Source organism: Labrus mixtus, chromosome 11, assembly GCF_963584025.1.
Source record: "Labrus mixtus chromosome 11, fLabMix1.1, whole genome shotgun sequence".
In the NCBI taxonomy this organism is placed as follows: Eukaryota; Metazoa; Chordata; class Actinopteri; order Labriformes; family Labridae; genus Labrus; species Labrus mixtus.
This window is the reverse complement of record NC_083622.1, coordinates 8,442,181-8,458,013: the sequence shown is the minus strand read 5'-3', so window position 1 is coordinate 8,458,013 and position 15,833 is coordinate 8,442,181. Positions and strand designations below refer to the sequence as shown.

Genomic DNA, 15,833 nt, shown 5'->3' with positions numbered 1-15,833 from the left:
CCTCTCTTTAATCGCACACTCAGCAGACAGAGCGAGCGCACAGTGACCTGTAGCTCACTGTTGATGTTATCTCTGCCTCCCGCGAGGCCTTTCACTCGCTCTCTTCTGCTGCTGTGAACGAGACCCCCACATCCTGACCGAGCCGAGCCACACCAGCCAAACCAAGAGGGGACCTGGATTCTTTAGTCCCCCCCCCCCCGCAACCTGCACCGGGGTCAGGAACTCGCCGTCACTCTGAAGATTTATGGAGCCTGGGGGCAGGTTAACCCCCCACCCAATCCCCCCGAACAACACCCACCAACCCCTCCACCCCGCCACACAGCCAGGAGGTGCCCCTCTTTAAACAATAACATCCCCATCAGCTGCTTCTCCGCGGGGACGGAGGACAGCGGAGGAGAGGTGGAGAAGTGCTGAGCACATGTGTTTGTCTGAACAACTGCTGCTGTCTGCAGAGCTGACGCTGCAGGAGGAGGAGGAGGTGTTGGGATCCAGCAGCAGAACTGAAGAGGACGTAGAGAGGTGAGGGAGGCGGAGCTTAGGAGAGCTCAACAGGAAGATTTTTAAAAACTTTTTTTTTTTTTTTTTTTTTTTTGGTGATTTCTCACAGAGGTGCGGGGAAGTCTCAGTATGACGGCTTGATGCTAACACATGATGGCAATTCTGTTAGCGGGCTAACAGGCTTAGCATCGACCGCGGCAATTTTAACAATTTATTTTGATTAAGTAAAAAAGAGATGATTAAAGTTTCTTTGCATGTCCACCATCTGTAACAAGTTGTGTTATTGTTTACTCAGTTATCTAAAGGGCGGGAGTGACCGTTGTGCATCTTTACTTATTTTCCCAGCAGTGTGTTTTTTAAGTTGAACATCAAGGAGACCTCGAGGAGGGCGGCCCAGGTTCAGATCTGACCTGTGGTCATTTCTCGCTCTCCTAATTTCCCACTCGCTCTGCTGTCCTGTCTCTCCAATGAAGGTTTAAAATATATAAAATAAATAGGAGGCTTCAGTTGTCCAATCACATTAGAGGAATAAATCCAACAATGCCAATTGGCTGCAAGAGAGCGTCTAGGGCGGAGACAGCTGCTTCCTGTGGTCAACTTGAGACACAGAAAACTCAGGTCACATGACAAGTGAGCGTTTCAGGACTTACATTCACTTCTTTTTGGCCCGCAACCAGGAAGTAAATGTTGTCACATAGTGATAGACCAGTATGATTGGACGCTCTAATTTGAACGAGTGGATTAGTAAACCTGGACCATTCTTATCCCTATGGACAACCCGGGCCAGATTATAAACACACATCCACGAGGAAGCTGCTGGCATCATCTTTGAATGTTTACAGACAGAAACCCCCAAACTCTCTGATGTGTCTGAGCTATAAGCGTAACGCGGCACGGTCAGTGCGGTGAGACAAAATGCAGCGTGACGTCATCACCTCACATGTATAATCAGCGCCCGGAGAGAGAGCTGAGCGGCTAGATTAGTGGCCTCAGCCGGGAGTTAGACGCCAGCCTGAGAGCAGAGCTGCTGAACAGAATCAACAGGGCCGTCAACAACACGGCCGCATCTGAACAGAGCCATCGTCAAGCTCGCCAGTAAAATACGTCATCGTGCACCAGGCGGCGTCAGAACAGATGTCTGTCTGAGGGTGAGGAGGACGAGACGGGTACACAGGGTTTGTTTTTGATTCTTGTCAGCGCTCAGGTTATTGAACCGATGTGTTTATATAAGGTGAATTCAACATCTGTCGGTACATACGCAGGAGGTTAAAGGTATAGCAGAGGATTGTTATTTCAGAGGTGAGAGGAGGCTTTACTTGTATTTGTTATTTAAGCTTTCCTCATAGGTGTTTATCATTTACGTTCAAACCTGGGTGTTGATCTCATGATTTGATTTGAAAAACCATTAAAAAAGCGGTAAGAAGAACAACAGTAGAAAGCTCACTGATGCTACAGTCAATGGATTTTGGACATTCACCAACGATAAGGGTTCAAGCAAACACTATCAGGAGATTGGATAAATGACAAAGGTCACTCAAATATTTGAAATTCCAGATTAACCTCGGCTGTAGCCACGTCTGGTGCTCCTTCCGTGTACATTCAGCCCCCCGATGCCAAGCAAAGGTCACTGGTATGTTGTTTATAGTCACAGACTGTACGTCCTGAGTTTCATCCTGCCAGACAAACGCTCCTTTCTTCCCCCTCTTTTCAATCCGTCGCTAATGTCTCGCTGGCGTTGGTCGGGAGCAGAGCCAAGCGGTCGTGTGACCTGGGTAAAGATGGCATCAGCCCTCCGAAACACAGATGGCCTTTCAAAAAAAAAAAAAAAGACTTTCCATGTAATTATCCTCAAGCTTTTCCTTTTATGTGGGAGTCATAAGAGGGGGAAAGTATGAACAAAAGAGCCATAAAAAGAGGCCAAACTGAAAGTGATATTTTACACTGAGGCTAATAACGACATCTATTTCCCAGCAGACGATGTCACTTCTGCCTCCTCCTGCAGATTTCTAGAGCAATATTCCCCTCATTATGCAACATGAGGATTTATAGCTCGTATGTCTTGACACAATAGGATGACAGATGCTGCGTTCTTGTGAAACTATTCCAAGATATGAGTGCAATAAAAGAAGACACGCGTTCCTACATAGGAGATGACGGTTTGACACTCAGCAGAAGAATTCTCTCTACCCACATCCGACATCTGTCTCGTTCCTCAGAGCTTCATTACAGGCGTCTTTCATCCCACACGCTGGAGGATTTGGGTTGAACCTCGCCTGCGGAAAGAGGTCAGGTTGTAGTTGACCGAGACGACCTCGGCTGACCTCGGAGTGAGGCTTGAGGACCGTGCCGGGCCCTGCGCTGCGGTCGAGGGGGGGGGGGAGAAAGCCGCCTCACGTTGGTTACAAACGGGAGAAAGCTTATATCCTGTGGGCACTCCGAAAGCAGACAATTATCCACAATGTTCCACAATAACAACCCCAAACAGGCTGGAAAAAAAAGGAAATAAAAGTAAGTGGAAAAGTTTTTTCAGACGTGGAAACGATTGCGCGGTCCAAAAAAATAAAAGAAATCCGACAGAATAAGCCGAGCGGATACGCGATACCGGAGACGTCATCGCTCTGCATCGTCAGGCAACGAGGGTGAAGACAGGAACACACACTTCATTAAAAACCTTAATGAATGTGACTCAACAGACGCATTACCACTGACTTTATTCAAAAGGTCACACACATGGAAACATCCATTTATTCTGCCTCACCTGGAGTAAACGGTCAATGGACTTGATCTTGTTTATTTCCTTTCTCGTCTTCTGACGACTCAAAGCGCTTTTACACCACAGGTCACACCTTCACATTCACTGATGGTAGAGGCTGCTGAGTAAAGAGTCCATCACACACCACTGTCTTAGCAGCAGGAGCAACTTGGGGCTAAGTGTCTTGCCCAAGGACACATCATACATGTAGCTGCAGAAGCTGGGGATCGAACCCCGACCTTCCAGTTGAGAGACGACCAACTCTTCCACTGAGCCACAGCGTCCCTTGCCCCTGCCCAGCTCAGCAGTCTAAAACCCTCGAAGTTAACTTTGATTACAGAAACTGAAACCATCAGTTTGTTGCCACTGCATCATGCCAGGATGTTTCCCAACTGAGTTATCGATTTCACTTCTTTATTCTGTCACCAAAAACAACCTTTTCTACATATTCACCAAAGACAAACAAATATTAAGGACCATTTTAAAGGAGGAATATTTAACTCTGACACCTAGTGTTTAAAATGGGTACTGCAGTCCAAATTCAAAACATCATAGAGAGCTGTCTCCCCCCCGCCCCCCCTCCTCTCTAGAGTCCATGCTCACGCAGGTTGCCATGTGGTGGACACTGAAGCTTCAGTGCGTTTGCCGTTTGCATACTGGGCTAAATTCACAACATTTTCAGTCCATGTGAACTTCTTTTCCAGTTCACGTTCAGTTTTCAGACTTTGGATTTAATACTTTTGGAGTCAAGGGTTTTCAAGCATTGATTTTTCATGTCAACGGACCACTATCACTGTGATGGCACACATGCCCACACTCCCTCATTAACAATTCTTTTTTGCTAAACCACCCAGATCTTTAAGGCAGCATGTTAGTTTTGACATGTACTAAAGCAGGATGTCCTCGTCAAGCTGTATTCTGATTCTCTAATTAGACCGCCTCTCTGCAGAAAGAACAACATTAGAGTCCCTTGAGAATTTCAGACAGCCAAACACAGAGACACCACCATGACAGTAGTAGTATCCAGCACGCCTCCCATGCATGTTAGAGGCAGAGTGGTGCGAGAGAGTGAAAACAACCTTCAGCGGCATCCTGAGGGAATGTACTCGCTCACCTCAGGCTCATGGAGGCCAGCTGTTTTCCAACCAAGGCAGAAACAAACAGTTTGTGTTTAGCCAGGTTCTAACACCAACACAGCCGCAGTGGACTTTCATCCAAAGCGATGCTGACCAGGCGGGCGGGCGGCTTGATGTGCCACTGACACAAATAAACATCGGTGTTAGCCACAAATAAACGCCTCTTTTTCCGGTGAGCTGTGTGGCAGGCGAGCAGCTGGCACGTGCATCAACGAGCTGACACACGGCGCAAAATATTGATCCACTTCTGCAGAAAACCGTGCGCAGCTTGAGTTGTGTATTTTTTGGCTTCACAGTGATGCTGCAGGATGTTGCTCGCAGCTCTAAAGCCATGACTACATGCATGTCGCTGCTGAGTGAGCTCCAGGGGTTAAGACCACAGCCCTCCAGAGACCACGACCTCTCACATGTGCACAGCTCTGGAGCAGCTGCATGTAACTCAAAAATAATTGCTTCCTCCAAAAAGGTCCAGGAAAGCATGATGTGTGTGCTATCTTCAGAGCTGCTCGCTGCAAGGAAGGTAACTAAATCAGGATTTTAGGTCGATTCATCAGCAGCAGCTCACTTTGTGGATTTATGTTTTTGTCATAGGAGGGACGAGTTACAGAGGATGGGAGAGGACGTCAGTGTGGTGCTGTTATCTTTTAAGTTTTTTCACTCATGCACTCCTGAACATTTCTAGAATACAGCCTGAATTCCTTTTTTTACACATGACCCTGACGTTGGTTGTTTTTCGCAGCACAAAACACACACAGGAGATATTATCTAAAGGTCATATCACCTAGTCCCATTTGAATTAAGGTTGTCATCATGTCTGATACTTTAATATTTTCCATGTTTTAAAACAAAACAATGTCAGATATTTTAATGATATCGAGTATGGAAAGGTACAGAAGCTTTGACAGAAACATCTTTTTCATAAGTTAGGTACATAGGAGAGGAGCAGACTTCTGCACAGTGTCTAACTTGCACAAATGTTTTGATACCAAAAAGTTGCCAATGTGTGAGTTTAGTTTAGTTTCTCGTGTTATTTTGTATATTGTCCCTGATCCAAATACATTTACTCTCAGAAGAGAATAGATGCTTTGTACCAGATTTAGCTAATAAGCTCAATCTGTTGTCCCTGGGTAGATGATGGCAAGAGTAAAATACAGATCAACCACTCATCTACACACACACACACAATTTAGACATCTTGCAGGAGTTCATCTGCATGTTTTGCTTCTTAAAAACAAGAAATGACCCAACGCTGGCTGAGTGTCAGAGCAAAACAGGCAGAAGACCGGGGATTCGGTCTGAGCTCTTATCACAAATCACTATTTGACTTTTACTTACTATCAACTGTGGCTGGTAGACTTAGCAATTGGGGTTGACTCGTGTGTGCACTACACTGGGTAATGATGGCTTTGCAAAACTCCATGTCAGTTCCAGTCATTAGCAGCTATGAATGTCTTGTAATGTCTTGTAATAGAACTATTGACTAAATAAATACCAACATAACGTTTTGAAGGTCTTACAGACTAAACATGATAACGGTGTGTCGTGTGCTGGTACCGTGAGCGAGGCGGTGGACCCAGTAGTAGCAGAAGTCGACGCCCAGGAAGCTGAACCACCAGGTCCAGGCAGAGTCCCAGGGCAGCTCCAGCAGGCGGTATTTGTCCCACACGTACATGTAGGCAGTCAGCTCACAGCCTCTCACCAGCAACCTGAGGGAGACGGGCAGGGCTCTGCGTCAGATCTCAGTGAGCGCGTTTTACTCAAACTTATGATGTACTAAGACCCGTTTTTTAAAACATCTTGTGCTGCAAGTCACCACAAGAAAAAGAAAAAAGAAACATCAAAACTTAAAATTACAGCGAGTCCTGTGAAGAAACCTCCTTCTTTGTCACATTTAACAAACTTCTTTAATAGACTCAAATATCAAGGCTCAGAACGTTACTGAACCTCAAAGCTGCCTCGTCTGCACTTTAAGTTTGTTGCAAAATGGAAGTTAAAAAAATCAATTTATTTTACTCCATAGTGGATTTGATTAGTCATAATGCCATAGCATCCATCTAAGACTGACCACGATCTACCTGAGTGTGAAACGATGGTTTATGCTCCTGTAGGAGACACAAGTTCCTTTGATATAAACCTTGTTTTAGAGAAATATATGGTTTATTTGCGATCTCCGGCTTGCTGTTACCATGGCAATATTTCAGTCCCTGCAAACTTCAGCTGTTCGGCAACTTCAACAAACTCGAACTACGATATATGACAACAATAACATTATTGATAACAATATAAATATGACATTAAAGATAACGTTTTGAAATAAACGCTCTAAACCTCAGTTTGTTGTGACTCGTTGGAATGGCAATGGGTTGTGGGACATGTAGTTCCTTCAGTTCTGGAAAATAAATATCTTCAGAGTCTTTACCTTTTTCTGTTTTCCAATTGTTTTAATGTGCCAAATCAAATGTTTTAAAGTCACTAGTTTTCAGGTCTCTTGTTGTCTTGCTTCCAGGATTAAAAACATTGATTTAAGGATTTACTGACATGTCATTGGAGGATTTGAATGGGGAAGTTTACCAAGCTATACTTGTTGAAATTCTTATGTAATGCAGTGAGACCTGACTAAGAGCTGCCTTAACACTCACATGGGGAGTCTGGAGATCATTCCAGAAAATACAGAGGTGAGTCCATCACCGAGTGTAATCGCTGGGGTTCCTGTCTTCAGAAAGCCCACGACCACCTCCAGCACCATCAGCCCTATAAAGAAAGGAGTGGCCTACACACACACACACACACGCACGCACGCACGCACACACGCACGCACATTTACAGGGAATCATGATTCAGCAAAACTACATACTGTGAAAACAAGACAGTCTCAAGTTCACTGTAGCCTGCAGCTTGCATATTTGTTCTGGCAGATAAACTAAAAGATCGAGGACTTTCAAGTGTTGTGATCCGTGATGTTTGTTTCACTCTGCGAGGCAAAAAGCAGCAGGTTTAAAGCCACAATGTGTTGGCAGATCACAGATCGCAAAAGATCTTGGTCAGCTGCGCTGGAGGGAGAAATAATCTCACCGGCTCTTCAGAAAACATCAGCGCTAACAAAACCCAAACTATTATTTTGAGCTCTGTCGTCAGGAAACCAAGAACAAACAAAAGGAAGAGTACAGAATATGAAACTGATTGACCTCCCCTTTCACTGATAAAATAGTATTACCAAGTCATCCAGGTTATGTTAAGCTAATTAACCTAAGTAGTGAGGTGACAGCATGTAGCTAGCTGCTAGCTAAAGCTGGATAGCTAGCACCCTGATGAGATAAATGAAGTCTTGAATACAGTTATTCTCATTTGTATTCCTGACAATCTACAATAACTATGTGAGTTATTTCCCTGTCATGTTGGGAAGCTTATCTTTATTGTAAAAACATAATTTCATGCTAACAGCTGCGAGCAACATTAGCGAACCTAAACAGTGCACTGACTTGTTTTCTGTGTTTCTCCTGCAGACCAGCTGACAAATATATCTCAGTGATACCTTCATTTAAAATGCAGTTTTCTTCTGAGTTTCATCATTGTTTTAAACATTTGGGATAATGTCAATAAAAAATCTCAACAAAATATTAAACATGTACAATTTTGCAGAAATGTTACACATAATTCCTGTTTATACTAGAAGTATTTTTCCCTATTGTAAATACCTCTTTCAATAAAATGTATAATCATAAAGTGATTAACAAAACATTTGCTTTAGTTCATTTTCTTTGCAAGTTAAAGGATAACACTAAGTCTAAGTTAGTGACCATATGTCCTGTTTCCAAGCTCTGTATTTATTCAAATATGTATAAATCTCTTAAGCTATACGTCCTGTTTTTATCTAATCAAAACAATACGGCATGCTTGCAAAACTGGTTTGTCTGTATATATGTCATTAAATGTAGTTGCCAAGGCTGTAGCTTTTTTAATCAATAGAAAAACATCACTAATACAAAGTCAAAGTTCAGTTCTGTTTTGACTGCTCATGGTCTCGGGTTGGCGGCTATTGCTTAACAGGACATGCTGCGTAACGACAGGAAGGCGAGCTGTAACGCTGACAAGGAAAGTCAGCATTTTCTGAAGAGCTCCAGGAGAGGAGAGTGACAGCTTCCTTTGACAAGTACCTGACAGTGAATATGCTGCATTTTTTACACACTGCAAATGTCCCTTTTCACAGTAATTTATTGTTTTTGTTTTTTTTTACCAAATATTCTCAGCAAACTCCTGCAAAGTCTAAAAAAAGGTCATGAAGAGGTGACACATTCTAAATTGCATAAATACCTGGGTATCGTTGCCAAGGTTTTTGTGCAATTGAGAATGCGTCACCTCTTCTGCTCTTCATCTGTTTGTAAAAGACAAGATTAACTTCTGCATCTTTAAGAGAGGACTGCAGTCTTTGGTAACCTGTGAATTTGAACACACCACTCCTGCTCTTTTTCTTTTTTCTCTTGCAGAAACTCTCATTAAACATATGACTGAAGATATGTAGATTTTGAAAGCTTTTCCAAACTATTGATCATGTATAGTGCATTCACACTTGCAGAAAACTTTTTGAAAACTCCTGATATTTCCCGGAGGAGCCGCATGTGTGAACGCAAACAGCCACATTTTTTAACCGGTGTTTCTCCTGCCAGACCCCTACTATTTTTTTCCGCAGCAATATTCTAGCTTTCTAATCTTCTATCATTTTAGCATCGTGTAGCGGACTCTGTTGCTTCGTCCGGTACTTCTACTACGTTTTTTTCCTTCACGATTTCACTCAGAATACCCCCCGGCCCCCCCTACTGTCTGACAGGGATAACCCTCCCGCTGTGAGGTGCATATGTGAACAGCCAGGTCAGGAGACTATCTGGAGCAGTCCTCCTGAAATTATCTAAATATTTTAAGGAGTGCATGTGTGAAAACGGCTTTAGATAAGAAATTGCAATGTTGTGAAACTAGTGGTATTCAAATTTATCAGCGTGTAATATCTTTGATGATAACTTTGACAACGCGAATTTCAGACAATGTATTGTAAAAAGTGAAGGTGCACAATTTAAACAAAGAAAGTGCATGTAAGTTATGTAAAATAACTCAAATCAAAATCCTGAGTGAAAAAAGTAAAAAAAAACAAAGAAGGGTCCCATTCATGGAAGGACAAAGAAAAGTGCTGCAATTGTATTATTTTCAGTAAATGTTTGACTCCTACAGGTAGAGGAAATGATTTTTATTCTTTACTTTGGATCATGCTTTAATTAATGAAATAACTTATATGTCCTTTTGTTAAGTTAAAGAGTTTCAGTTTTTTGACTCGACTTTGAACACATGATGAAGCAATATGGCTGACAGATGTTTGATCCAGGAGAAAAACAAGCTTCGGATGTGATTCACTGTGATCAGCAGCTATTTTTGTACACTACGTCCCACATGATTTTTCTCTTTTCCTGGCACGAAGTGATAAAGTCATATTCCCACTGACCAAAAGCTGCAAAGAAAGGAAAAGATTTAGTAACTAACTTGTCATGACTAAACAAATGGTGAGCCCAAACCAAGCGGTCAGTCACAGGCCTCTGTTCTAACTGTGCTGGAAACATGTAATAACCTCTTAATGGGTCCGTCAAACATGGAACCAATTGGTGAGCGACGTCGTTAGAAAACAGGTCCCGACTGGGACTTCAGCGGCGTGTCAGACCTGCTGGTTAGCTGAAGCTCCAAGGCGCCCATTGACCAAGTGAGCGCAGTCGTAACCGGGACACATGGCCCTGCTGAGAGCGAGGAATGAGGGGCGGGACAAGGCCACTGAGGAGCACATCTGCAGGTGGCCGAGGAGGAAGTGTGCATGTGTGTGTGTGTGTGTGTGTGTGTGTGTGCGTGCATATCCACATGTGAATGCTTCCACTCTAGCATGCAGATGTGCGATGAGAGTGTGTGTGTGTGTGTGTGTGTGTGTGTGTGTGTGTGTGCGTGCATATCCACATGTGAATGCTTCCACTCTAGCATGCAGATGTGCGATGAGAGTGTGTGTATGTGTGTGTGTGTGTGTGTGTGTGCACAAGCAGAGAACGAGCGCGTCACCAGGGACCTGCAATCACACGCAACGCTCCCACATCTGGCAGCAGACTGCAGAGCTGCAGCGAACAAATGTGCTCACGGCAGCGCGGGCAGGCCTCCTCCAAACCCCGCCGAGAGAGAGATTATCATTCTGGACGACGGCCTTAAACCTTCACTCCTTTATTCTCTCTCCGTGTAGCAGATAGTTTTACCTCTGGAAGCTCTGCGTTCTCGACAGCTTGGACCAAATGATTCAGCAGGGAAAATTGATTCTCAAGAAAAATCGTCTTATGTAATGTTTTTTTTTTTTTTTTTTTAAATATCACCATTGCATCTTTGGCCATGTCTTCACTGTCTCTAGCTTTATTTATTCAAGGTTATATGTCCTCCATGATCTTCTTTAGAACAGACTTGTTGGCTACCAGCAGTTTGTTAAAGTCAAAGACGCTGTGATGTCATTTTCATCATCTTAATATTTATATTGGTGTGGATTTGGACGATCGCTTTAGTTGAAGGGGTGAAGAGGAATGTTTTAAATATCAAATACAGTAACAATGCAGAGAAAAAAAAACATAAAAATTCAACTTTTGAATATTAATTTCACAAATTTATGCCTGAAGCCCCATGCTAACAGAAAGAACATTAATGACGTTTCAGAGGTTTAAAGGCCCTGACCCACCAAGCAGACGGCAAAGAACTCGTGGTGTCGCCTCACGTCTTGGCCAAAAAGTTGCACTTGAACACACCGCAAAGACTACAGCCGACGGTTGTACGTTCTGCACATGCGTGAGAGGAAATACCTCTCCAAGCCAGCAGGCGGCGGTAGTCCGTTGTTATGATACGAGAAGACCATTTTCACACCGCTGTCACTCACCACTCATATTATAGGTAGTCTACTAATGGAGAATAATGTCTGATAAAAAGTTTAAAATGGCTCGAAGGCTTCATTCTACCATTCCAACAAAACCCTTTCCATGGATTAATACTTGCTTGCTACGCCCTCAGGGTTGGCTTTCTTATTATTTTATGGTCAAATGAAGACATTTCAAGGTCGCTTTTTGATCTCACATGCATTTTAATAAGTCCTACTTTATTCTGCAATAGGCTTACATCTCCTGTGGAGTGTTTGTTGTGGCGTCCAATAATATTATTTTCTCCAGAATTTCAACATTACATTACAACATGAAAACATTTGTGCACCAGATGTTCGTAGTCTCACCAAACAGCCTTGTTTTTTTTATTGGGTCATGGACGACTGGTGTTGGTCGAAAACAAGCCGGCTGACAATGAACTTTTGTCACGGATGTCTGAGGAAAATATTGTGTTTGTTCTCGAATCAGTGACGAGCTGAGGGACCTGGAAACAACCCGCACAAATACCAGTAATTCCAAACAACTCCAGGATAAGACGATTGTGTGTTTAGATTTATTTCTTGATTAATTGGGCCTGTTGGGATCAGAGAACAACAGCGGTGCAGAATAATTAAAGACAAAGTGCTGAGTCACAGGAGTGCCCTCACACACCCATGCAGACTTTTTATCACCATAAAACCCTGCAGCTATTACAAATCTGTTTAATCACGGTTGGTAGTGGATAATAAGGACTCCTGCTGTGGGGGTAATTGTTCTCCTCCCCTGATGTGCTCCATAAAACCTCATGACAAACATGTGCTGGGAAACCTGCACCAGACATTTACTGCAATAAATGAAAACTGAGACGCTGTAAAAATGACATTAAGTAGAAAAGCCCTCATTGGTAGAAAGGGTGTGAGAAAGGACGGTTTCTGGTCTTTCTTTGTACGCTATGTGATGAAGATTTCTTTATCTCAGTTCATGATGACTAACGTATCAAACAATGTTAATGACAATGTTGTGACCAATCAAGTCCTTCCTCTTTTGACTGACGATCGTTTGGACACTGTTGGATCATCTTTCTTATCTGCTACAGCGACACTGATTTGGAAGATCAAAATTACACCCAAAGAAAGTAGTGATGGTGCGCTGGTGGCCGAGTGCAGTGTTTCCTAAAGTGAGGGTAACCAGACACTGGGGGGGGGGGGGGGGGGGGGGGGGGGGTCGCAAGGGCCTCCCAAAGACAAATACAAGTTTTAAATGACTTTTGAAATTGCATATTTTACCCATTATTATGATAGAGTCCTTAAATGAGGTTTGCGCTGAAATTAAAGTAAAAATTTGACTGTAACAATGTCGGTATCTGCTGTGGTCTTTGTACAATTAAAATGCACAGACACTCTGAAATCGTTGAATTATTCTAAGGCTGTTAGTGTTTGGACATGCCTATGAGTGCGTGCTGCCGTGCACAACGTTAAATTCTTCAAGGACAGCGAAGGTCCCCAGTCCCTCGCATTATTTCAGAGGTCGCAGGATGAAACGTTTGGGAACCCCTGGCCTAGAGGTTTGTTTGCGGACCCAATCGAGGGGCTTTAGTCCCTTCAATTGGCAGCAGGGTTTGAGTTTGACCTGTGGCTCCTTTGCTGTTCATAATGTATATAACAGTAAGTCCGTTTCAGCTTTGTTAGAAATACAAGCTTGTCTACCGTGTCTATGAATAATCTTGAATTTGCACAGTTTTTCATGCTGCGCCACCATGACAATGAAATGTCTCCACAGTAAGTAATGCTGCTGTCACATGATGCTCAGATGGTCCTGAGGTGGGACGTCATTCTGACTCTTCTTCATTAAGGTCATAATGGGAAAACAACGTAATATATAATAAAGTATTATACAGATTGTGACTATTTCTCAGAGTGCTATACAACACTTTGATGCTCTTTTTAATCTTTGTCACATCAGAACATCAGAATCTTCCACTTAAATATCCCTCTTCCTGACTTCTTTTGTGACTTAGAGTAAATAGATTGCAGTTACCAGGTTAAACCGGACGACACAATCCGGCCCTAGACAAAATACATTAGTGATACTTTCTGAACCATCCAGACCACTCAGGTCGTCTGGGACAGGTCTGCTCTCTGTCCCCAGAGTCAGAACCAAACATGGAGAAGCAGCGTTCAGTTTCTACGCACCGTAAATCTGGAACAAACTCCCAGAAAACTGCAGGTTTGCAGGAAAACTCTCGGGTCTTTTAAATCCAGGATGAAAACTCACCAGCTGCTTTTCACAAAGTTACTTCATTTAACTATGTCGCTGCACTGTGACTCTTATTTTGTAAATGTCTTCTTCTTGATTTTTTAATTGTTTGTAATAATAACTTTGAAATGCTCTTTTCAATGTTTACTTTCCTCTTTGTTGTTGTGATGCTTTCGATGTCTTGTGAGAAGCTCTCTGACTTCTGAAATCTGCTTTCTAAATCAATGTGCCTTGTCTCGGGCTTCCGTCGATTAATCATTTGGTCAAAAGACAATTAGCTTTACTGAATGACAAACAGAGAAAAAACCTCATATAAATGTGGTTCGCTGTCTTGTATTAAAAGCAAAAGCTATACAAATATTTACATTAGACTAAATGAATGTTTCTGCTGCAAAACAACTAATCAATATTTGATTCATATAGATTCTGATCATGCAATTAATCAACTATTATTTGCAGCTTAAATTGTGCAGAATGTGCAGTTCAATGGTATCTTTTGAATGCATGTTTTACAACTTTTACAAACTTCTTGCAGGCGGATGGGTCGACTCAGGTCTCCTACTCAGAGACGAGGAACCACAAATCATGACTAAATGCTTGAAGCGAGCGAGAGCGAGAGTGTACCCACCTGCTGCACATAGTGAGGAACTTCTTCCACCTTCTCAAACGATGACTCGTTCGGTGTCAGCATGAAGAACATGCCCCGGACCCCCGCGGACATCAACCTCAGATCCATAGCTCCAGCCATTGACAGACAGCACCGCGCACCCCTCTGCTGTACAGGTGAGCTTTATTAGGCTACTACCTGTGCAGGTACCTCGCTCACACTGTGCAAGTTCCACTGGGACGAATTCCTCTGTTATATAACACACTTGTTGTTTCTCCCTCTGGACAGTAAAAGTAGGTCAATTACGAAATAAAGAGCTCCTGGGTTAACTTCTCATATTCAGGAAAACGAGTCCGGGTCAGTTTAAAGCAGCTGGAAGATATTCCTACTGTAACAGTGTATCTACTCATCCCGCTACATTTATAGGAAGCAAGTTTACCTTTGGTCACGGTGAGACTTGTAGCCAAAGTGACGCGTTCCGTGTCGCTTTATCTCGCGAGAGTTTGTGTTTGCAGCACAACGTAGCTGTTTATTTTGAAGGGTGTTTGAGGTGAGCTTTCGGCGCAGACGAGGTCAAGTCATGCATCCGTTCGACATATTCACACACTGTTTTGTTGTGTTTGTGAAAGATTGAATGTAAGACAAGGACATGAAATTAAGCCCTACAGAGCCGTAGAAACAAAGACAAGGTTCCCCTGGCCCCCTTTCCCCCCCCTCATAGGATTTCTCAATTTTACTCATACCCTTAAAGAAATAAAACCAGAAAATCTATCAAAAGGTTGGCTTCACTGTCACACTGTAAATAAAACTCTGTTGGGAGAAATACTGAATGTTTTAGTTGCCTAAAAGGTAAAAAAAAAAAAGAATAAAAAAAATGCTTAGGTGCGTTTGATGGTGGTTTGTAGTTTTGCAATACAATCTGGTAGACGCTTGCTTCTGCTTGCACAGTTAGCATGTCTCAGTGACTGATGCTAGCAGCAGCTTAGCTCGCGTCAGAGGACTGTGTTGTTGTTTTTAAAGGGTGAGAGGTCGTCACACACGGTGGAGTAACCTGAAGAACCTGCACTCTCACCCTTACATACACCTTCTTGAAAAAGTGTTAGTTCTTAAGTCAGACAAAGCAAGAGAAGTGGAAGGACCTCCTACCAGCGGGGTCGTAAATTACAAGACAGTTCGACAGGGACAGAGGCGAGAATACGTCCACGGTCAAGACTTTTAGATAAAACTGTCATTATATCGCGTAGGGTCAGCTTTTAATCTGTGCAGATATGAAGCCTGTAAAGCCATTTTATATAATCTGTTCTTTTCTGTCAATTGGGATAAATGTCAAGGACATTTTTAATATTAGTTAGGGACAGGGTTATCCTGATGTGACCTGCAAGAGTGCTCAGGAGATTTATGATGGCACTGTAAGGTCAAACATTATTTAACACGAGTTACAATGCCTGAATGCTCACAGAACTGTTTGCACGCTTTTTAGAGTTTACTGTAAATTTAATTCCAGGGGGAAAATGCTTGCAGAGAATAAATTGCAAAGACATGCGGCTCATTGATTTTGCAGTTTCAAGTTTTACACTAAAGAAGGGCAGCGGTGCTACATAGCTCGGCCGATGAAGGAAGACCAGATAAGGAGGTGAGTGTCCTGTCACTTGTACTTATGTAAGTTCAATGTA

General features: G+C 42.9%; 1 protein-coding gene across 1 annotated transcript in view; it reads right to left on the bottom strand.

Annotated features, from left to right (window-relative positions):
• agmo (alkylglycerol monooxygenase) overlaps positions 1–14,627 on the bottom strand; it is a 49,375-nt gene extending 34,748 nt beyond the window's left edge. The window contains exons 1-3 of the mRNA XM_061049844.1: positions 14,182–14,627; positions 7,026–7,156; positions 5,941–6,092 (exon numbers count right to left, since the gene is read on the bottom strand). Coding sequence (XP_060905827.1) covers positions 5,941–6,092; positions 7,026–7,156; positions 14,182–14,301 — 403 coding nt within the window. The 5' untranslated portion in view covers positions 14,302–14,627. The remainder of the gene's footprint in view (positions 1–5,940; positions 6,093–7,025; positions 7,157–14,181) is intronic.
• Positions 14,628–15,833: the final 1,206 nt, after the last annotated feature.